This window comes from Myotis daubentonii, chromosome 17 (assembly GCF_963259705.1).
Source record: "Myotis daubentonii chromosome 17, mMyoDau2.1, whole genome shotgun sequence".
Taxonomy (NCBI): domain Eukaryota; kingdom Metazoa; phylum Chordata; class Mammalia; order Chiroptera; family Vespertilionidae; genus Myotis; species Myotis daubentonii.
The window spans coordinates 8,033,181-8,048,658 of record NC_081856.1 but is presented as its reverse complement, the minus strand read 5'-3'; the positions used below and the strand labels follow the sequence as shown (position 1 = coordinate 8,048,658).

At 43.4% G+C, this 15,478-nt stretch overlaps 1 protein-coding gene across 4 annotated transcripts in view; it reads right to left on the bottom strand.

Annotated features, from left to right (window-relative positions):
* Positions 1-4,854, bottom strand: part of UBE2V2 (ubiquitin conjugating enzyme E2 V2) — a 59,742-nt gene extending 54,888 nt beyond the window's left edge. Inside the window, exon 1 of one of the 4 annotated variants that reach the window (XM_059672713.1) lies at positions 4,713-4,854. In XM_059672713.1, the coding sequence (XP_059528696.1) occupies positions 4,713-4,728 (16 nt within the window). In that variant the 5' untranslated portion in view covers positions 4,729-4,854. Of the gene's footprint in view, positions 1-4,626 lie in introns of all 4 variants that reach the window. The other 3 variants (XM_059672709.1, XM_059672710.1, XM_059672711.1) reach the window with 3 other exon arrangements.
* Positions 4,855-15,478: the final 10,624 nt, after the last annotated feature.

The following is a 15,478-nucleotide window of genomic DNA, read 5'->3' as shown; positions in this document are numbered from 1 at the left end:
CAACCTGGATTTTAATCTTGAATTATTAGTAACCAACAATGTAAAACCTTGTATTTCATCAAGCCTCTGTTTTTTCATCTGCAAAATAAGAAGACCAACTGGTATGGAAAAGTATGTTTCAGCTTAAAAGTCTCAGTCCAATTAGAATTTCTTCCCAAAATGTTTCTTCAACTATGAGAATGGTAAAATAGATGATTTAGATAATGTGCATTAAAATATAATGCTTGCCCCAGCAGGGTGGCTCAGTTGGCTGGAGCAGCCCCTGGTACACCAAAAAGAGTACGGGTTCGATTCTGGTCAGGGCATATACCTAGGTTGCGGGTTCAATTCCCAGTCAGGATGCATGCCAAAGGTAATAGATCGGTGTTTCTCACATTAACATTTCACAAAGCTCGCTCAGTGCGCGCTCTCTCTCCCTCTCTCTCTCTCACACTCTCTTTTTCCCCCTTCTCTAAAATCAGTAAAACATATCATAGGGGGGATTAAAATATTCATATGTAATCCTACATAATAAAAGGCTTATATGCAAATTGTCCCCTCAATCAGGAGTTTGACCAGGGGGTGGGGCCGGCCAGCCAGTGGCCTCTCCCCCTGGGTGGCCACGCCCCCAATCACCCTCTAACCCTGATCAGGGGTGGAGTCCGCCCACCAACCACCTGCGGCCCCTCCCCTGGGCAGGCTCGGCCCCCATCTGTTCTGATCAGTATGGGCTGGCCAGACCCCAACTGTGCACGATTTCGTGCACTGAGCCTCTAGTGCTTTAATAAAAATGAAACAATATTTGTCAAGTCCTTTTTTTTTTCTTTTTGGCCTATTATCAAACAACTATCTTTATCAAGATTATTTTTACTTATGCCATGGCTGGGTAGCTCAGTTGGTTAGAGTGTTGTCCCGATACACCAGGGGGTTCCATTCCCAGTTAGGGCACATAAATAGAAACAACCACTGAATGCTTAAGTGTAACAACAAATAGATGTTCCTCGCTCTCTGTCTCCCTTCCTTCCTTTCTCTCTCTAAAATCAATCATTAAAAGACTATTTTGACTTAAATAAAAAATGTATTTTACATCCATCAAAATCATCTAATTTTAAATTTCACGCTATGCCACTTTTATTTCACAAATACAGAGGTACTATTTACTTCCCTTGCTACCAAAAAGCAAGCAAAACAAAATATAGCTTAAGCCTGACCAGTTTGGCTCAGTGAACAGAGCGTCGGCCTGCGGACTCAAGAGTCCCAGGTTCGATTCCAGTCAAGGGCATGTACCTTAGTTGTGGGCACATACCCAGTAGGGAGGCAGCTGGTCGATGTTTCTCTCTCATCGATGTTTCTAACTCCCTTTCCCTCTCCCTTCCTCTCTGTAAAAAATCAATAAAATATATATTTTTAAATCCTATACTAATAAAAGAGAAAAATGGTAATTGGCGTACAACCGATACCTTTTTCATTGGCTAATCAGTGAGATATGCAAATTAACTGCCAACTAAGATGGCAGTTAACCGCCAAAAAAGATGGCGGCTAATTTGCATATTGCAGGCAAGATGGTACAGCGCCATCAGAGAGCGGGTTGGGGGTGTGAGTGCCAGCAGTCGCCCGAGACCTGATCCCGCCGGTAGACCCGGACGCGGGCCGGCGAGGCGGCTGCGGCGTCCGCCCGCACTCACGCCCTCAACCCGCGCCGGTTGAGGGCGTGAGTGCCGGTGGTCGCCCGGGACCCGATCACGCGGGCCTGCAGGGCAGCTGCAACGGTCGCCTGGGGCCCGATCCGGCTGGCAGACTTGGACGTGAGCCGGCGGGGCGGCTGCGGCGTCCGCCCACACTCAAGCCGCCAACCCGCAAGAGCGGGTTGGCGGCGTGAGTGCTAGTGGTCGCCCAGGACCCGATCGGGCCGGCAAACCGGGACGCGAGCCGGCGGGGCGGCTGCGGCGTCTGCCTGCACTCACGCCCTCAACCCGGGAGAGCAGAGCGGGTTGGGGGCGTGAGTGCCGGTGGTCGCCCGGGACCCGATCACGCGGGCCGGCAGGGCGACTCGCCCCCAACCCGCTCTCCCGCCCAGCAGAGGACCCTCATTTCCCCCCATCACTGGTTCTGCCCCCAGCCCAGGCCTGATGCCTCTATCAGAGGCGTCAGGCCTGGGCTGGGGTCAACGCCTGAGGGCTCCCAGTATGTGAGAGGGGGCAGGCTGGGCTGAGGGACACTCCCCCCCCACACACACACACACACACACACCCAGTGCATGAATTTCGTGCACCGGGCCCCTAGTGTGTGTGTGTGTGTGTGTGTGTGTGTGTGTATGTATGTGTGTGTATATATAGCTTAAAACTTAAAAATAGTTTCAAAACATAGCCCAAAGCTTTCTCTGCACTCATCTCTCTACCAATACTTTCAAGTGATATAAAGCACAAAAAAATGGATAAATGAAATATTAAAAACTTGACCATGCCAAGTTTTTAGCAACACTTTCAAAACTAATTTCAGGTATAAAAAAACCTCAACTACCAAAAATACCTTCTTTTTTTATTATTCTAAGTTTCAAATTTCATAAATCTAAAAAGCAGAATGAAACTGCCACAATTAGGCTAAATATAAACTTTAAAATGCAGGCTTCCTAGGTATAACGTGCTAATAATCAGCAACTTTAGAATTTACATATTTACTTGGGGTTGGGGATACAAAATTACTTTATTTGAAGGAATGGTACAAATGAAAAGACGTAAGTGGATGATTTGGTACAAGTTACAGAAAAGACAAGGGTTAACTCCAACATGCAGTATTGCTTTGGTGACCAGGAAGTCACCCGTGGCTATGGGAAGGCTTAGCTAAGGCTTAGCTCTCATCAGTCTCCCAGGCCATGCTTGTCAAAGAGATACTCTGCCATGCCAGTTTCAGGGGCCCCCAATTTATGTTTGACTTCCAAAAATTACTAGCCACGATTAACAGAAAGTATCTGCTATTGGTATCATCTAATATTTGGTCTTTTCAAAGTATTTTCTATCTCTCTCATATGAATTATGTTAGATAAAAATCATGTTTAGCCCTGGCTGGTTTGGCTCAGTGGATAGAGCGTCAGCCTGCGAACTGAAGGGTCCCAGGTTCGATTCCAGCCAAGGGCATGTACCCTGGTTGCAGGCACATCCCCAGTAGGGGGTGTGCAGGAGGCAGCTGATTGATGTTTCTAGCTCTCTATCCCTCTCCCTTCCTCTCTGTAAAAAAATCAATAAAATATATATTTTTTAAAAATCATGTTTAAATAAACAATCCATAAAATGAAAACTATCGAGCAAATAAAAATGCACCATTTTATTACTAAGCTTTCAAGAACCTGTAAGTACTAAGTACAACTCTTAAAAAGATACGGCTCCATTCACAAGCACACTCAAGTTCAAATATCAAGTACATTGAAGTTGTAACACTAAAACGTCACTTTTTAAATAATTCTTGATTTATTAGTTAGCTCTGACCCAAAATATACTGAAATATTTCCCCAACTCTAAAATCGTTAAAATATGATAGTCTATGACACCTGTACATAATAAAGACGAGAATTAAGAGACAATTTTTCGTTAAAATGTAGGTAGCATGTATCTTGAAGTATGACCGTAAAAGTACCAATCACAATACACCGAAGCCTCCCCTTTCAGCACATAATCTGAAAATTGGATTTATTATGCAATGAAGGCATGAAAGAGTAAATCAACACTGTCCTATAATCCGGTTTCAAAAGATCATATCCAATTAACATTCTTAAGTAATAAAACTTAACATTTTTGAACTTCACACCTTTTTAAATGGTCAAATTGGCCCTAACCGGTTTGGCTCAGTGGATAGAGCGTCGGCCTGCAGACTCAAGGGTCCCAGGTTCGATTTCCGGTCAGGGGCATGTACCTTGGTTTCGGGCACATCCCCGGTGGGGAGTGTGCAGGAGGCAGCTGATCGATGTTTCTAACTCTCTATCCCTCTCCCTTCCTCTCTGGAAGAAATCAATAAAATATATTAAAAAAAAAATAAATGGTCAAATTTGTAAAACCTTATCGTTAAAACTTAACTTCAAAGTCTGTGCTCACAGGAAACCAAACATTGCATTCCAGGCGCCCGGAGCTGAGCAGCGTATCTCAGAAACCACTTTCTCTCCCATTAGCTTTGCTCTCCTTCTGAGCTGTTATGCAGTTTGCACTGCAGTTTCACTGAATGAAAGAAGAGAACTCGGATCCAATGAGGTAGGAAGGGTCGCCTTTCTGTTATTACAAAAGAGCGACACTCCCCTTCTCATGGAGCCTCTCCTCTCCCCGTGCCCGGGAGAACTGGACCCCCGCCACCGGGACGCTCCGCCGCCGGACGCCGCCGCGCTCGCCCCAGGTGGACACCCGCCCACCCAGAGCTCCTCTCCCCGCGCCCACCCCGCCCGCGCTCCACACCCCGACAGCCGCCCGCGGACCCCGAGAGTGCGCCCGCGCCGGCGCCACCCCGCCCCAGCCCGCGAGCACGCGGCCGCCGCCCGAGCACCACCCGTCGCCCCCGACGGCCGCCCCGGGCCCTGGACGCAGGTCCCGCCCGGACCTCCCCCGGTGCGGGCTTCGCTCCGCCAGGAGCCCGGCGTCCGAGAAGGCGCACTCCGGCTTCACCCACATGGTCGCGCCCAGCTGCCAGCAGCAGACGGAGTGGCAGAGCCGGGTTCCAAGTGCGAAAGCCTACAGCCCGGCCCGAGAACCGACCTGTGGAGACCGCCATCTTCTTCTGCACCCCGACGCGGCCGTCTGCACGCACGCACGCACGGCGACGTCCTGCGTCACTTTCGGGAGCGCGCGGACCAGCCCGCCGCGCAGCTTCTCTTCTCGCGCGTCACCGTGGACTCCGCCCTCTGCGGCGGGGGCTCCGGCCACGTGGGGGAAGGGAGTGGGTTCTTCGCTGCTGTCTGAGCGGCTTTCCGAGACTCTAATTAATTCCAAGTGCAGCGTGAAAGGAAACGTGTATTGGAACGACTGGGAGACGCAGCTGAGTCCATCACCATCATGCGGAGCAAAAGGGGGAAAAGATCTTTAAAGGACACGTGCAGCTGCATAAGCCAGGAGAGCGAGCCTAGAGAACTGCTGTGAGGAAGAACGCGCGCTGCTTCCAAACGCTTAGTGGATTTAAACTTTTATATATGGAAAAGTGTCTTATTAAGAATCTTTCAGCCCTGGCTGGTTTCCAGTGGAAAGCGCGAGGGCCTGGGGACTGAAGGGTCCCAGGTTCAATTCCGGTCAAGGGCACATGCCCGGGTTGCCGGCTCCATCCCCAGTAGGGGGCGTGCAGGAGGCAGCCGGTCCATGATTCTCATCATGGATGTTTCTCCCTCTCCCTTCCTCTGAAATCAATCAACACTAATAAAAGAGAAAAATGGTAATTGGCGTACGACATACCCTTTTCATTGGCTAATCAGGGCTATATGCAAATTAACTGCCAACTAAGATTGGCAGTTAACTGCCAACAAGATGGCGGTTAATTTGCATATGTAGGCACAATGCATGGAGGCGAAAGGGAAAGCAGGAAGAAGCCCCCTGCTACTGACAGTGATCGGAAACCCAGGGGGGAGCTAAGAGCTGGGGGGCAGGGCAAAGGCGGCCCTAGGGCCGCCTTTGCCCTGCCCCCCAGCCATGATCAGAGAATCAGGCGCCTTTTCCGCCCTGGCCAGTGATAGCAGGAAGTAGGGGTGGAGCCAGCGATGGGAGCTGGGCACGGTCGAAGCTGGCAGTCCCAGGAGCTAGGGGCCCCTTGCCTGGGCCTAAAGCAAAGCCCATGATGGCAGGGCCGCTGCAGCTGTGGGTCCCCGCTGCCCGGGCGGGACGCCTAGGCCAGAGGCGTCAGGCCTGGGTAAGGGGCCGATCCTGCTATTGGAGGGTGATGGGGGTTAACGCCTGAGGGCTCCCAGTATGTGAGAGGGGGCAGGCTGGGCTGAGGGACACTCCCCCCCACACACACCCAGTGCACGAATTTCGTGCACCAGGCCCCTAGTAATATATATATGTAATATATATATACACACATATATATAATTTAAAAAAAATAATGTTTTCTTTCCATTTGCATACTACTCAGCCATAAAAAAGAAGGAAACCTTATGTTTTGGGACAACAGAGGTGAACCTGAGAGTATTATGCTAAGTCAAACCTCTCAGAGAAAGATAAATACCATGGGATTTTACTGATATGTGGAATCTAATGAACAAAATAAGTAAACTAAAAAGAAACAGACCTATAAATACAGAGAATAGACTGACAGCTGTCAGGGGAGGGGAGTTTGGGGGCTGTATGAAAAAGGTGAAGGGATTAAGCAAAAAAAAAAAAAAAAAAAAAAAAACCTCATAGACAAAGACAACAGCATGATAATTACCAGAAGGAAAGAGGGATGGGAGGAGGTAGAAGGGGATAAATGGTGACAGGATGAGACTTGACTTTGGTTGGTGAACACACAATTCAATGTACAGATGATGTATTATAGAATTATACGCTTGAAACCTATCTAATTTTATTAACCAATGTCACTACAACGAATTCAATAAAAAGTTAAAAAATAAACTTTAAGGGGAAACAATAAGAAAAGAATATTTTATATAGATTAAGTATTAGTATGAAAATATTTTTAGATATTAAAGAATGTCAATGTAAGGAACGTTCAAACCTGTAGAGAGTTTGTAAGTTTATTTGAGCCAAACTATCGACACTTGCCGGGAAGCAAAATCTCAACAGATTGAGATAATACTCCAGAGACTGGCAGTTTTGCACCTTTTATACAATCAAAATAGAAGACCTAAATGGGTTACATGAAACCCATTGGTGATAGATTAGGGAGATGAGAGAAAGCAAAACTGGGGGGCGAGCCTCTGGGATTGGATAAAAAGTAAAACGATAGACATTTACATCCTTTACCTATGTGGGTATAGGATAGTTAACAGTCAACAATTAACATGATAACAATAACAATGAAGAGACTCATGGTCTCTGGTCTGGTGTGGTAGGTGTGCCCAGAGGGGTCCAGAAAAAGGGAAGTTACCTTGACATTACAAAGGTATATTATTGTTGATGCAAAAAATATTAGACAGGCCCAGGCTCTTGGCTCAGTGTTTGAGCATCAACCTATGAACCAGGAGGTCATAGATTGATTCCCAACAGGGCACATGCCTGGGTTGTAGGCTCCATCCAGGGGGCATGCAGGAGGTAGCCAATCAATCATTCTCATTCATCATCGATGTTTCTATCTCTCGCTCCCTCTCTGAAATCAGTAAGAATGTATTTAAAAAAAAACAAAAACACAAAACATTAGGCTCAATTAAGGTAAATATTGACTTTTGTCAGGGAAGATTCTAGTCTAAGACGTGACTGCCCACCATGGCCAGCCTTTAGCTAGAAAGTCTTAATGTCAGACCAACCTATTGTAGGTGGTGGGAACTGCACCTGGGATCAGACCAAACCTGGGTTCAGCAACCTTGGTATTCTGGCTGGGAAAGAATTCAGAGCCAAGAACCAAACTGTAAGAGAACGTTTATTTGGTAAATCACAGAGGTAGAAAAAGTATTTCGTAGAAGAGGAAAGGAGTTATAGAGGTAAAGGAGGGGCCCTAGGAGCTTGAGACTGAGGAAGCTGATGGTAACATGCCTGGGGCAAGGACGGAGAAGGGAAAGGGAGAGTGGGGGTGCGGAGGGTGCTCCTGGGAGGGAGATCTCATTGGTCCTCCATCCTTAGGGTTTTAAGGATGGAGAGTTTAGGGAGGCCCCAGCAGATCTCAATAGAATATTGAGCAGCTTTCCAGGTGTGTCCTTTCAGGGTTGTGGTCTCCACTGATTGATTAGTCAATGCCAGGGCAGGGGTGATTATTCAATGCAGCTGGTCCTGAAGGCAACTATGGGGTCACCGGTCTGGTTTTGCTGCTTTTGGGGGCCTGGAGCTGAAATACAACTGAAGTATAGATGTTATCTCTAAGGAAGAAACAGGAGGAGGTGCAAATCTAACTACCAGGAATATGCTAGGAGAACAGTCACCCTGGGGGTGATGGCCCCCCTACAGTTGATTGTTGCTAGGCTCCTGGGGCTTTCCATCCTGATGACCTTCTGTACCTGGCCCATCGTCCTTGCTCTGCTCATGTCTGTCTAACTGCCCACCATAAACCTATCTGGTTACTTTAGGCCGAATTTGTAAGATCACCATGCAGGCCTTCTCAGGCCTTGTCAAGTTTAATGTGTGACCCCTTTTCATCCAAAAGTACATTATTAAAATAAAAGTCATGACAATATATGGGCATTGACAATTCTGTGTTGAAAAATGATTCAAAATTGAACAAAAATTTCAAGGAGCCCTAAAAATTAAACTGACTTTTTCATATTTTACTTTTGATATATACATAATAGTGAAATGATTAAAATCTACATGTAGGTCTAAAAAGTTGTTTCAAAGAGTGCTGGGGTTCTTGTTCCAGCATCAGGAAGGGTTCAGCAATCTGGAGAAGGACTGTGTGTAACTTAATAAAGAGTCCAGAGATGAAGCATAATTTTGAAAGGCATTCGGGGGTCAGAGGAGCCTAGCTAAAGAAACTGAGATCTCCTCATCTCAGGACCCCTTGCTTTTTATTAATACAATTTGTCCTAAAGCAAGGTAGAGATAGACACATCAAAGGGTCAGGTTTCCTGTTTGGTATACAGAGTCCATTGTTAGCATGGGGAATTGCCTATGGCTGTTCAGGTGTTTGGCCAGTAGGAGGCAATAACATCAACTAGATTAAGATGCCCTGAGCTGTCTGGCAGCAAGCAATCATCCCTTTTCAGGTTTGGGGAAATGCCCTTGCCATTCCAGATGATTCAGCCCTTGCTCTCAATTCTGTTCTATTGATTTGTGTCTGTTTTTCTGCTTATACCATGCTGTTTTGATTATTATAGTCTGTGGTATAATCTGAAGTCAGGTAGTGATACCTCTGGCTTAATTCTTTTTTCTTAGGATTGCTTTGACTATTTGTAGCCTTTTGTGGTTTCATACAAACTTCAAGGTTTTTTCTATTTTTAAAAAAATGACAGGGATTTTGATGGGGACTGCATTAAATCTATATATTGCTTTGGGTAATATAGCCATTTTAACCATGCTGATCCTTATAATCCATGAACACGGGATATTCTCCCACTTTGTTGTCATTTTCAGTCTCTCTTAATAATGCTTTGTAGTTTTCAGTATCCCCATCTTTGACATTGTTTGTTTAGTTTCTTCCTAGCTATTTTATTCTTTTAGTTACAATTGTAAAAGGCATTGTTTCTTTGTTTTGTTTTTAAATATATTTTATTGATTTTTTACAGAGAGGAAGGGAGAGAGAGAGTTAGAAATATCGATGAGAGAGAAACATCGATCAGCTGCCTCCTGCACATCTCCCACTGGGGATATGCCCGCAACCCAGGTACATGCCCTTGACCGGAATCGAACCTGGGACCCTTCAGTCCGCAGGCCGACGCTCTATCCACTGAGTCAAACCGGTTTTGGCAGGCATTTTTTTTGTGTGTGTGTATGTGTGTGTTTCCATTTCTTTCTCTGAAGTTTTGTTGTTAGCATACTGGAAGGCAGTGGGCTTTTGTGCATTGGTTTTCTATTCTGTAACTTTATTGTAAAGAGTGTCCCAAAATTCACGCAAGAAGTAATTTTGATAGAAAACACAGGTTTATAATTTAAAAAATGTAAATTTTTTAAAATATATTTTATTGATTTTCCACAGAGAGAAAGGGAGAGGGATAGAGAGCTAGAAACATCGATGAGAGAGAAGCATCGATCAACTGCCTCCTGCACACACCCCCACTGGGGATGTGCCCGCAACCAAGGTACATGCCCTTGACCGGAATCAAACCTGGGACCCTCCAGTCCCCAGGCCGACGCTCTATCCAGTGAGCCAAACCAGCCAGGGCAAAAAATGTAAATTTTTTATTGATTCATAAAGTATTCAGTATAGAGTTATGTATGGAATAGCACATCAGGTAAATGGCCTCCACGGCTTTGCTGCCACATACACAAAGCCGTGATCTTCATTGGTCTTCATTGGTCTTCATTGTCCCTGCTCCTGGGCCATAATTGGTACTTGGTAATGCTTATCAAATTGAAGGGATTGAAATCAAAGGGCAGTAGATATTAGAATCTGATTCAATAAACCAAGTAAAATTAGGCTTTTATTTTTATTTTTTTGTTGTTGTTAATGCTCATGCAAAATTCAAATCTCGCATGAATTTTGGGACACCCTTTATTTATTTTTTTCTAACAGTTTTTTTGTGGAGTCTTCAGGTTTACTTTTTTATGTACAGAATCATGGCACCAGCAGTGACACTTTTACTTCTTCCTTCCTGCTTTGGATGCATTTTATTTCTTTCTCTTGCTTTATTGCTCTGGCTAGCATTCCCTTAACTATATTGAATAAAAGTGGTGAGAACCAGCATTATATGAAATGCTGAAAGGTATTCTTTAAGAAGAGGAAGAAGAAAAAGGAACTCTTACCATTTGCCACAGCATGGATGGAACTGGTGAGCGGATAAATACCACAGGATCTCACTCATTTGTGGAATATAATGAACAACATAAACTGATGAACAAGGACTGATCCAGAGACGGAGAGGCATTGATTGGACTGTCGGGCCTTGGAGGGAAGGTAGGGGAGGGTGGGGGCAAGGGGGAAAGATCAACCAAAGGACTTATATGCAAACATATAGGCCTAACCAATGGACACGGACAACGGGGGGGTGAGGGGATGAGCGGGGGGGGGGGGGGGGGGTAGAGGGTACACATATGTAATATCTTAATCAATAAAAAATATTAAAAAAAAAGTGGTGAGACTAGGCATTCTTGTCTTGTTCCTGATTTTAAAGGAAAAGCTTTCAGTTTTTTATCCATTCAGTATAATATTGACAGGGTTTGTTATCTATCACTTTTATTATGTTGGGTTATTTCCCTTCTATTCCTATTTTATTAGAGTGTTTTAATCACAAATGGGTGTTGTGTCTTATCAAAAAGTTTTTTCTGCATCTATTGATAAGATCATGTGATTTTATCCTTTCTTTTGTTAATGTGGTATATTATATATTGATTGATTTGCATGTTGAGCCATCCTTGTGGCCATGGAATGAACCCCACTTGATCATGATGTATTATTTTTTGTATGTACTATTGTATTCAATTTGCTAGTATTTTGTTTAGGATTCTTGCATCTGTATTCATCAGAGATGTTGATCTGTAGTTTTCTGTTTTTAAAAATATATTTTTATTGATTTTGGAGAGGAAGGAAAAGGAAGAGAGAGCTAGAAACATCAATGATGAAAGAGAATTATTGCTCCGTTGCCTCCTGCACGCCCCACACTGGTGATCCAGCTTGCAACCCGGGCATGTGCCTTGACTGGGAATGGAACTGTGACCTCCTGGTTCATAGGTTGTCGCTCAACCGCTGAACCATGCCAGCCAGGCTGTAGTTTTCTTTTTTTGTGTTAGCCTTGCCAGATTTTGGTATCAGGGTTATGTTTGTCTCATAAAATGTATTAGGAAGTACTGCCTCTTCTTTAATTTTTTTTTAACGTGTTTCAGAAAGATGGGTTTTGAATCTTCTTTGAGTGTTTGGTGTAGTTCACTGGTGAAGCCATCTAGTCCTAGACTTTTGTGGGGAGGAGGTTTTTGATGGCTGTTCCAATTTCCTCACTGCTGATCAGTCTGTTTAGATTTTTCAATTCTTCATCATTTAGTCTAGGCAGGGTATATATTCCTTGGAACATATCCATTTCTATTCCAGGTTATTGAATTTGGTGGCATATAGTCCTTCATAGTATTCTAGTATGATCCTTTATATATCTGTGATGTCTGTGGTGACTTCTCTTTCATTTCTGATTTTGTTTATATGGGTTTCCCTTTTTTCCTTAGTGAATCTAACCAAGGGTTTGTCAACTTTACTTATCTTTTCAAAGAACCAGCTCTTTGTTGTATTAATTTTTTGTATAGTCTTTTTGTTCTTTATTTCATTCAATTCTGCTCCAATTTTTGAAAAATATATTTTTACTAATTTCAGAGAGGAAGGGAGAGGGAGAGATAGAAATTTCAATTCTGAGAATCATTGATTGGGTGCCTCTTGCATGCCCCACACTGGGGATCGAGCCTGCAACTCAGGCATTTACCCTTAATAGGAATTGAACGTGGGACCCTTCAGTCCACAAGCCGATGCTCTATCCACTGAGCCAAACTGGCTAAGGCTCTTTTCTTTTTCTAAATCCATTTCAGTTTTCAATAACCTTTCTTAGTGTGACCTGGCTTTCTATAATAAAAACAGACTCCTCTACAGGACTTTCCCAGCAAACCCTGTTTAGTTATTCTGTTGCTTTGCTCCCAGAAACCAGTAGGTGTATTAATTGGAATAGGTCAGAATAGCCAGAGTCATGTTCTAACAGTTAAATTTTTTTGTGAACTCATCAGGGTCCCAGAGAAAATTTGTAGGTAGATGCCTTAATTTTGTTCTAGTCCAAGGAATGTATAAAATCGCTGTTTTCCCTCTGTCTGAGATTGGCTTTTCTCCAAAGGGAGCTACCAGAATTTCTGGGTGGTTTTTTCAAGTCTGTTTTTTTATTCTGAGTGTCCCTGAGATCATTTGGGAGCTGTGATGGAGGAGGTAGGAAGAGAAAGAGAAGAGGAAGGAGGGAGCAGAGTAAGTCCAGCCAATGAAGTAAGGTATAGCAGAGCAGCTGGAAAAGGAGGACAAGTGGGGCATTGGCACTGAGCGGCTTCAGAAGTCTTCCTTAGTTCAGACAGGCTCTACATGTTATTAACTTCTTGTAGAAAGAAGCTTCTAATTTCCAATCAAGATAAGCTTCCCATTTATTCAGTTTAATTTTAGAGTTGGCATTTTCCAATTGTGAATGCTAAAAATCAAGTTAGGTGTCAATAGAGCTCCATCTTGACCATCTAAAGTTGCTATCAGTTCTAGTTAAATCTTCCCATTTATGTGAGTACTTGCAAGTTGTCTTCCTAATAATTATATATCTGTAGGAGTATTAATGAGGGCTGTTTGGGCCTTTGAGGCATGATTTCCTATGTAAATTTTAATTTTGTGAGATTTGCAGAGTCTGAAAAAATCTCTAGGGAATTGGGTAGGGGGCTGAAAGTGTGCTGCTTATGGGTTGCAAACCAAAAAAAAAAAAAAAAAAAAAAAGCTGATGTTTGTAACAACAAAAAGACCAATTCTAGTGTTTAGGCATAAAGGAAATTGTGTGTACAAATCACTTATTTGATGAGAAATGGAATATTTACATAGCTCCAGATTATCTCCCCACAAGATACTTAAAATTACAAAAGAAAAAATAGTAAATAGTAATTTAAAATTAAGAAACCTGCCAGGCCAGTGTGGCTCAGTAGTTGAGAACTGAACCATGTACCAAGAGGTCCTGGGTTCAATTCCTGTTCAGGAAACATGCCCACGTTTTGGGCTTGATCCCCAGTTCAGCGCGTGGAGGCAGCCGATCAATGTGTTTCTCTCATCAGTGTCTCTCTATCCCTCTCCTTTCCTCTCTCTAGAATTAATAAAAATATTTTAAGCCCTAACGGGCACTTGCTTCTGGTGCCAAGCACTCTCTCCCCACCGCCCCCCAAACCAAACCAAACCAAACCAAACAAAAAAAACAAAACAAACAAGAACCCTGACAAATACCACTTAACTCAGATGATCAAGGTTAAACTTCCCAGTAAAAGTTCAGGTGTACTGACCCTCCTGATATAATGACGCATGGAGGACACATCACTTCTGTGGTGTTCTTGCCAAAAACAGTTATCCAGAACCTAATCATAGAGACATCCGACAAATCTAAATCAGGGACAGTTCATAAAAACCCACTGGCCTTTAAAAATGTTAAGGTCATGAAAAGATGAGAAAAGACTGAGGAATGTTCCAGATTGAAGGAGAATAAGGACATGAAAACTAAATGCAACCTGTGATCCTGAAACAGAAAAATATGTATTTTTATTTTTGCTAAAGAACATTATTGAGACAACCGAATGTACATTGAATTTTTTTAAAAATATATTTTATTGATTTTTTACAGAGAGGAAGGGAGAGAGATAGAGAGCTAGAAACATCAATGAGAGAAACATCGATCAGCTGCCTCCTGCACACCCCCCACTTGGGAAGTGCCCGCAACCCAGGTACATGCCCTTGACCGGAATGGAACCTGGGACCTTTCAGTCTGCAGGCCGATGCTCTATCTGCTGAGCCAAACCGGCTTTGGCTTGAATTTTTTTATTATGTGATGAACTTGTTCTGGTTGTGTGTTTTTAGGATATACAGTTTTTAGGAAGTACTTAGCAGTAATGGGGCATCTTAACTTACTCTCAAATAATTAAAAAAACATTTTAGAAAATGTTAACATTAAAGGAATTTGAGTGACGGGGATTTATACTATTACAACTTTTCTTGTAAGTTTAAAATTTATTTCAAAAAGTTTAAAAATTGAATAACAGTGGTGTTTTAAGAAATTATCTTAGATTTAATAAGTAACAGCACTGTCTTTGAGTTAGTATTTCCTAACCTGTGTGCTAAGGGTTATTAAGTTCTCCATTTCTTCATTCTAGATAATTTTTTACTCCTTTGCATGAAGTTGGTTACATTTATGATGGATGCTGGAAGGAGAATGGCACATGGCTATTTATATAAATCAAATAAAGTCACTCTAATTAGCAACTCTGAGTATCTTTCAGGGTCAGTGTCAGAGAGAAAAGTTCAAATGGAATTACATTACAGTGTTTTAAAAACTATATTCATAGGAATTAAGCTGAAATTTTATTGTCCTACCTATCCTCTTTGTTAATAGTAACAACATTGAGCACTTATCAATAAGCATTGCATGCTGCCCTAGCCGGCTTGGCTCAGTGGATAGAGTATTAGGTGCAGACGGAAGCGTCCCAGGTTTGATTCTGGCCAAGGGCACTTGCCTGGGTTGCAGGCTCGATCCCCAGTAGGGGGTGTGCAGGAGGCAGCCAATCAATGATCCTTTCATCATTGATATTTCTCTCTTTCTCCCTTCCTCTCTGAAATCAATAAAGAAATTAAAAAAAAAAAAAAAAGCATTGCATGGTGAGAATAAATGGTGAGCCATGATTTGAACCTGGGCAGCCCACACCTATGCTCTTCACAACATATGCCTCCTTGTACAAGTGGGGAAGATGCTCTAGTCCAGTGGTCAGCAAACTGGGGCTCACAAGCCACATGCGGCTCTTTGGACCCTTGAGTGAGGCTCTTCCACAAAATACCACATGTGGGCGCGCATGTAGTGCGATTGAAACTTCGTGGCCCATGCGCAGAAGTCAGTTTTCGGCCTGGGCAAGTCTATTTTGAAGTACTGTTGATATTCGGCTCTGTTGACTGAGTTTGCAGACCACTGCTCTAGTCCAAGGCAGTGGTTTTTGTTTTTTCTTTAAATCTATACTGTTGAGTATTACAGATGTGAATAAAACTTATTTCA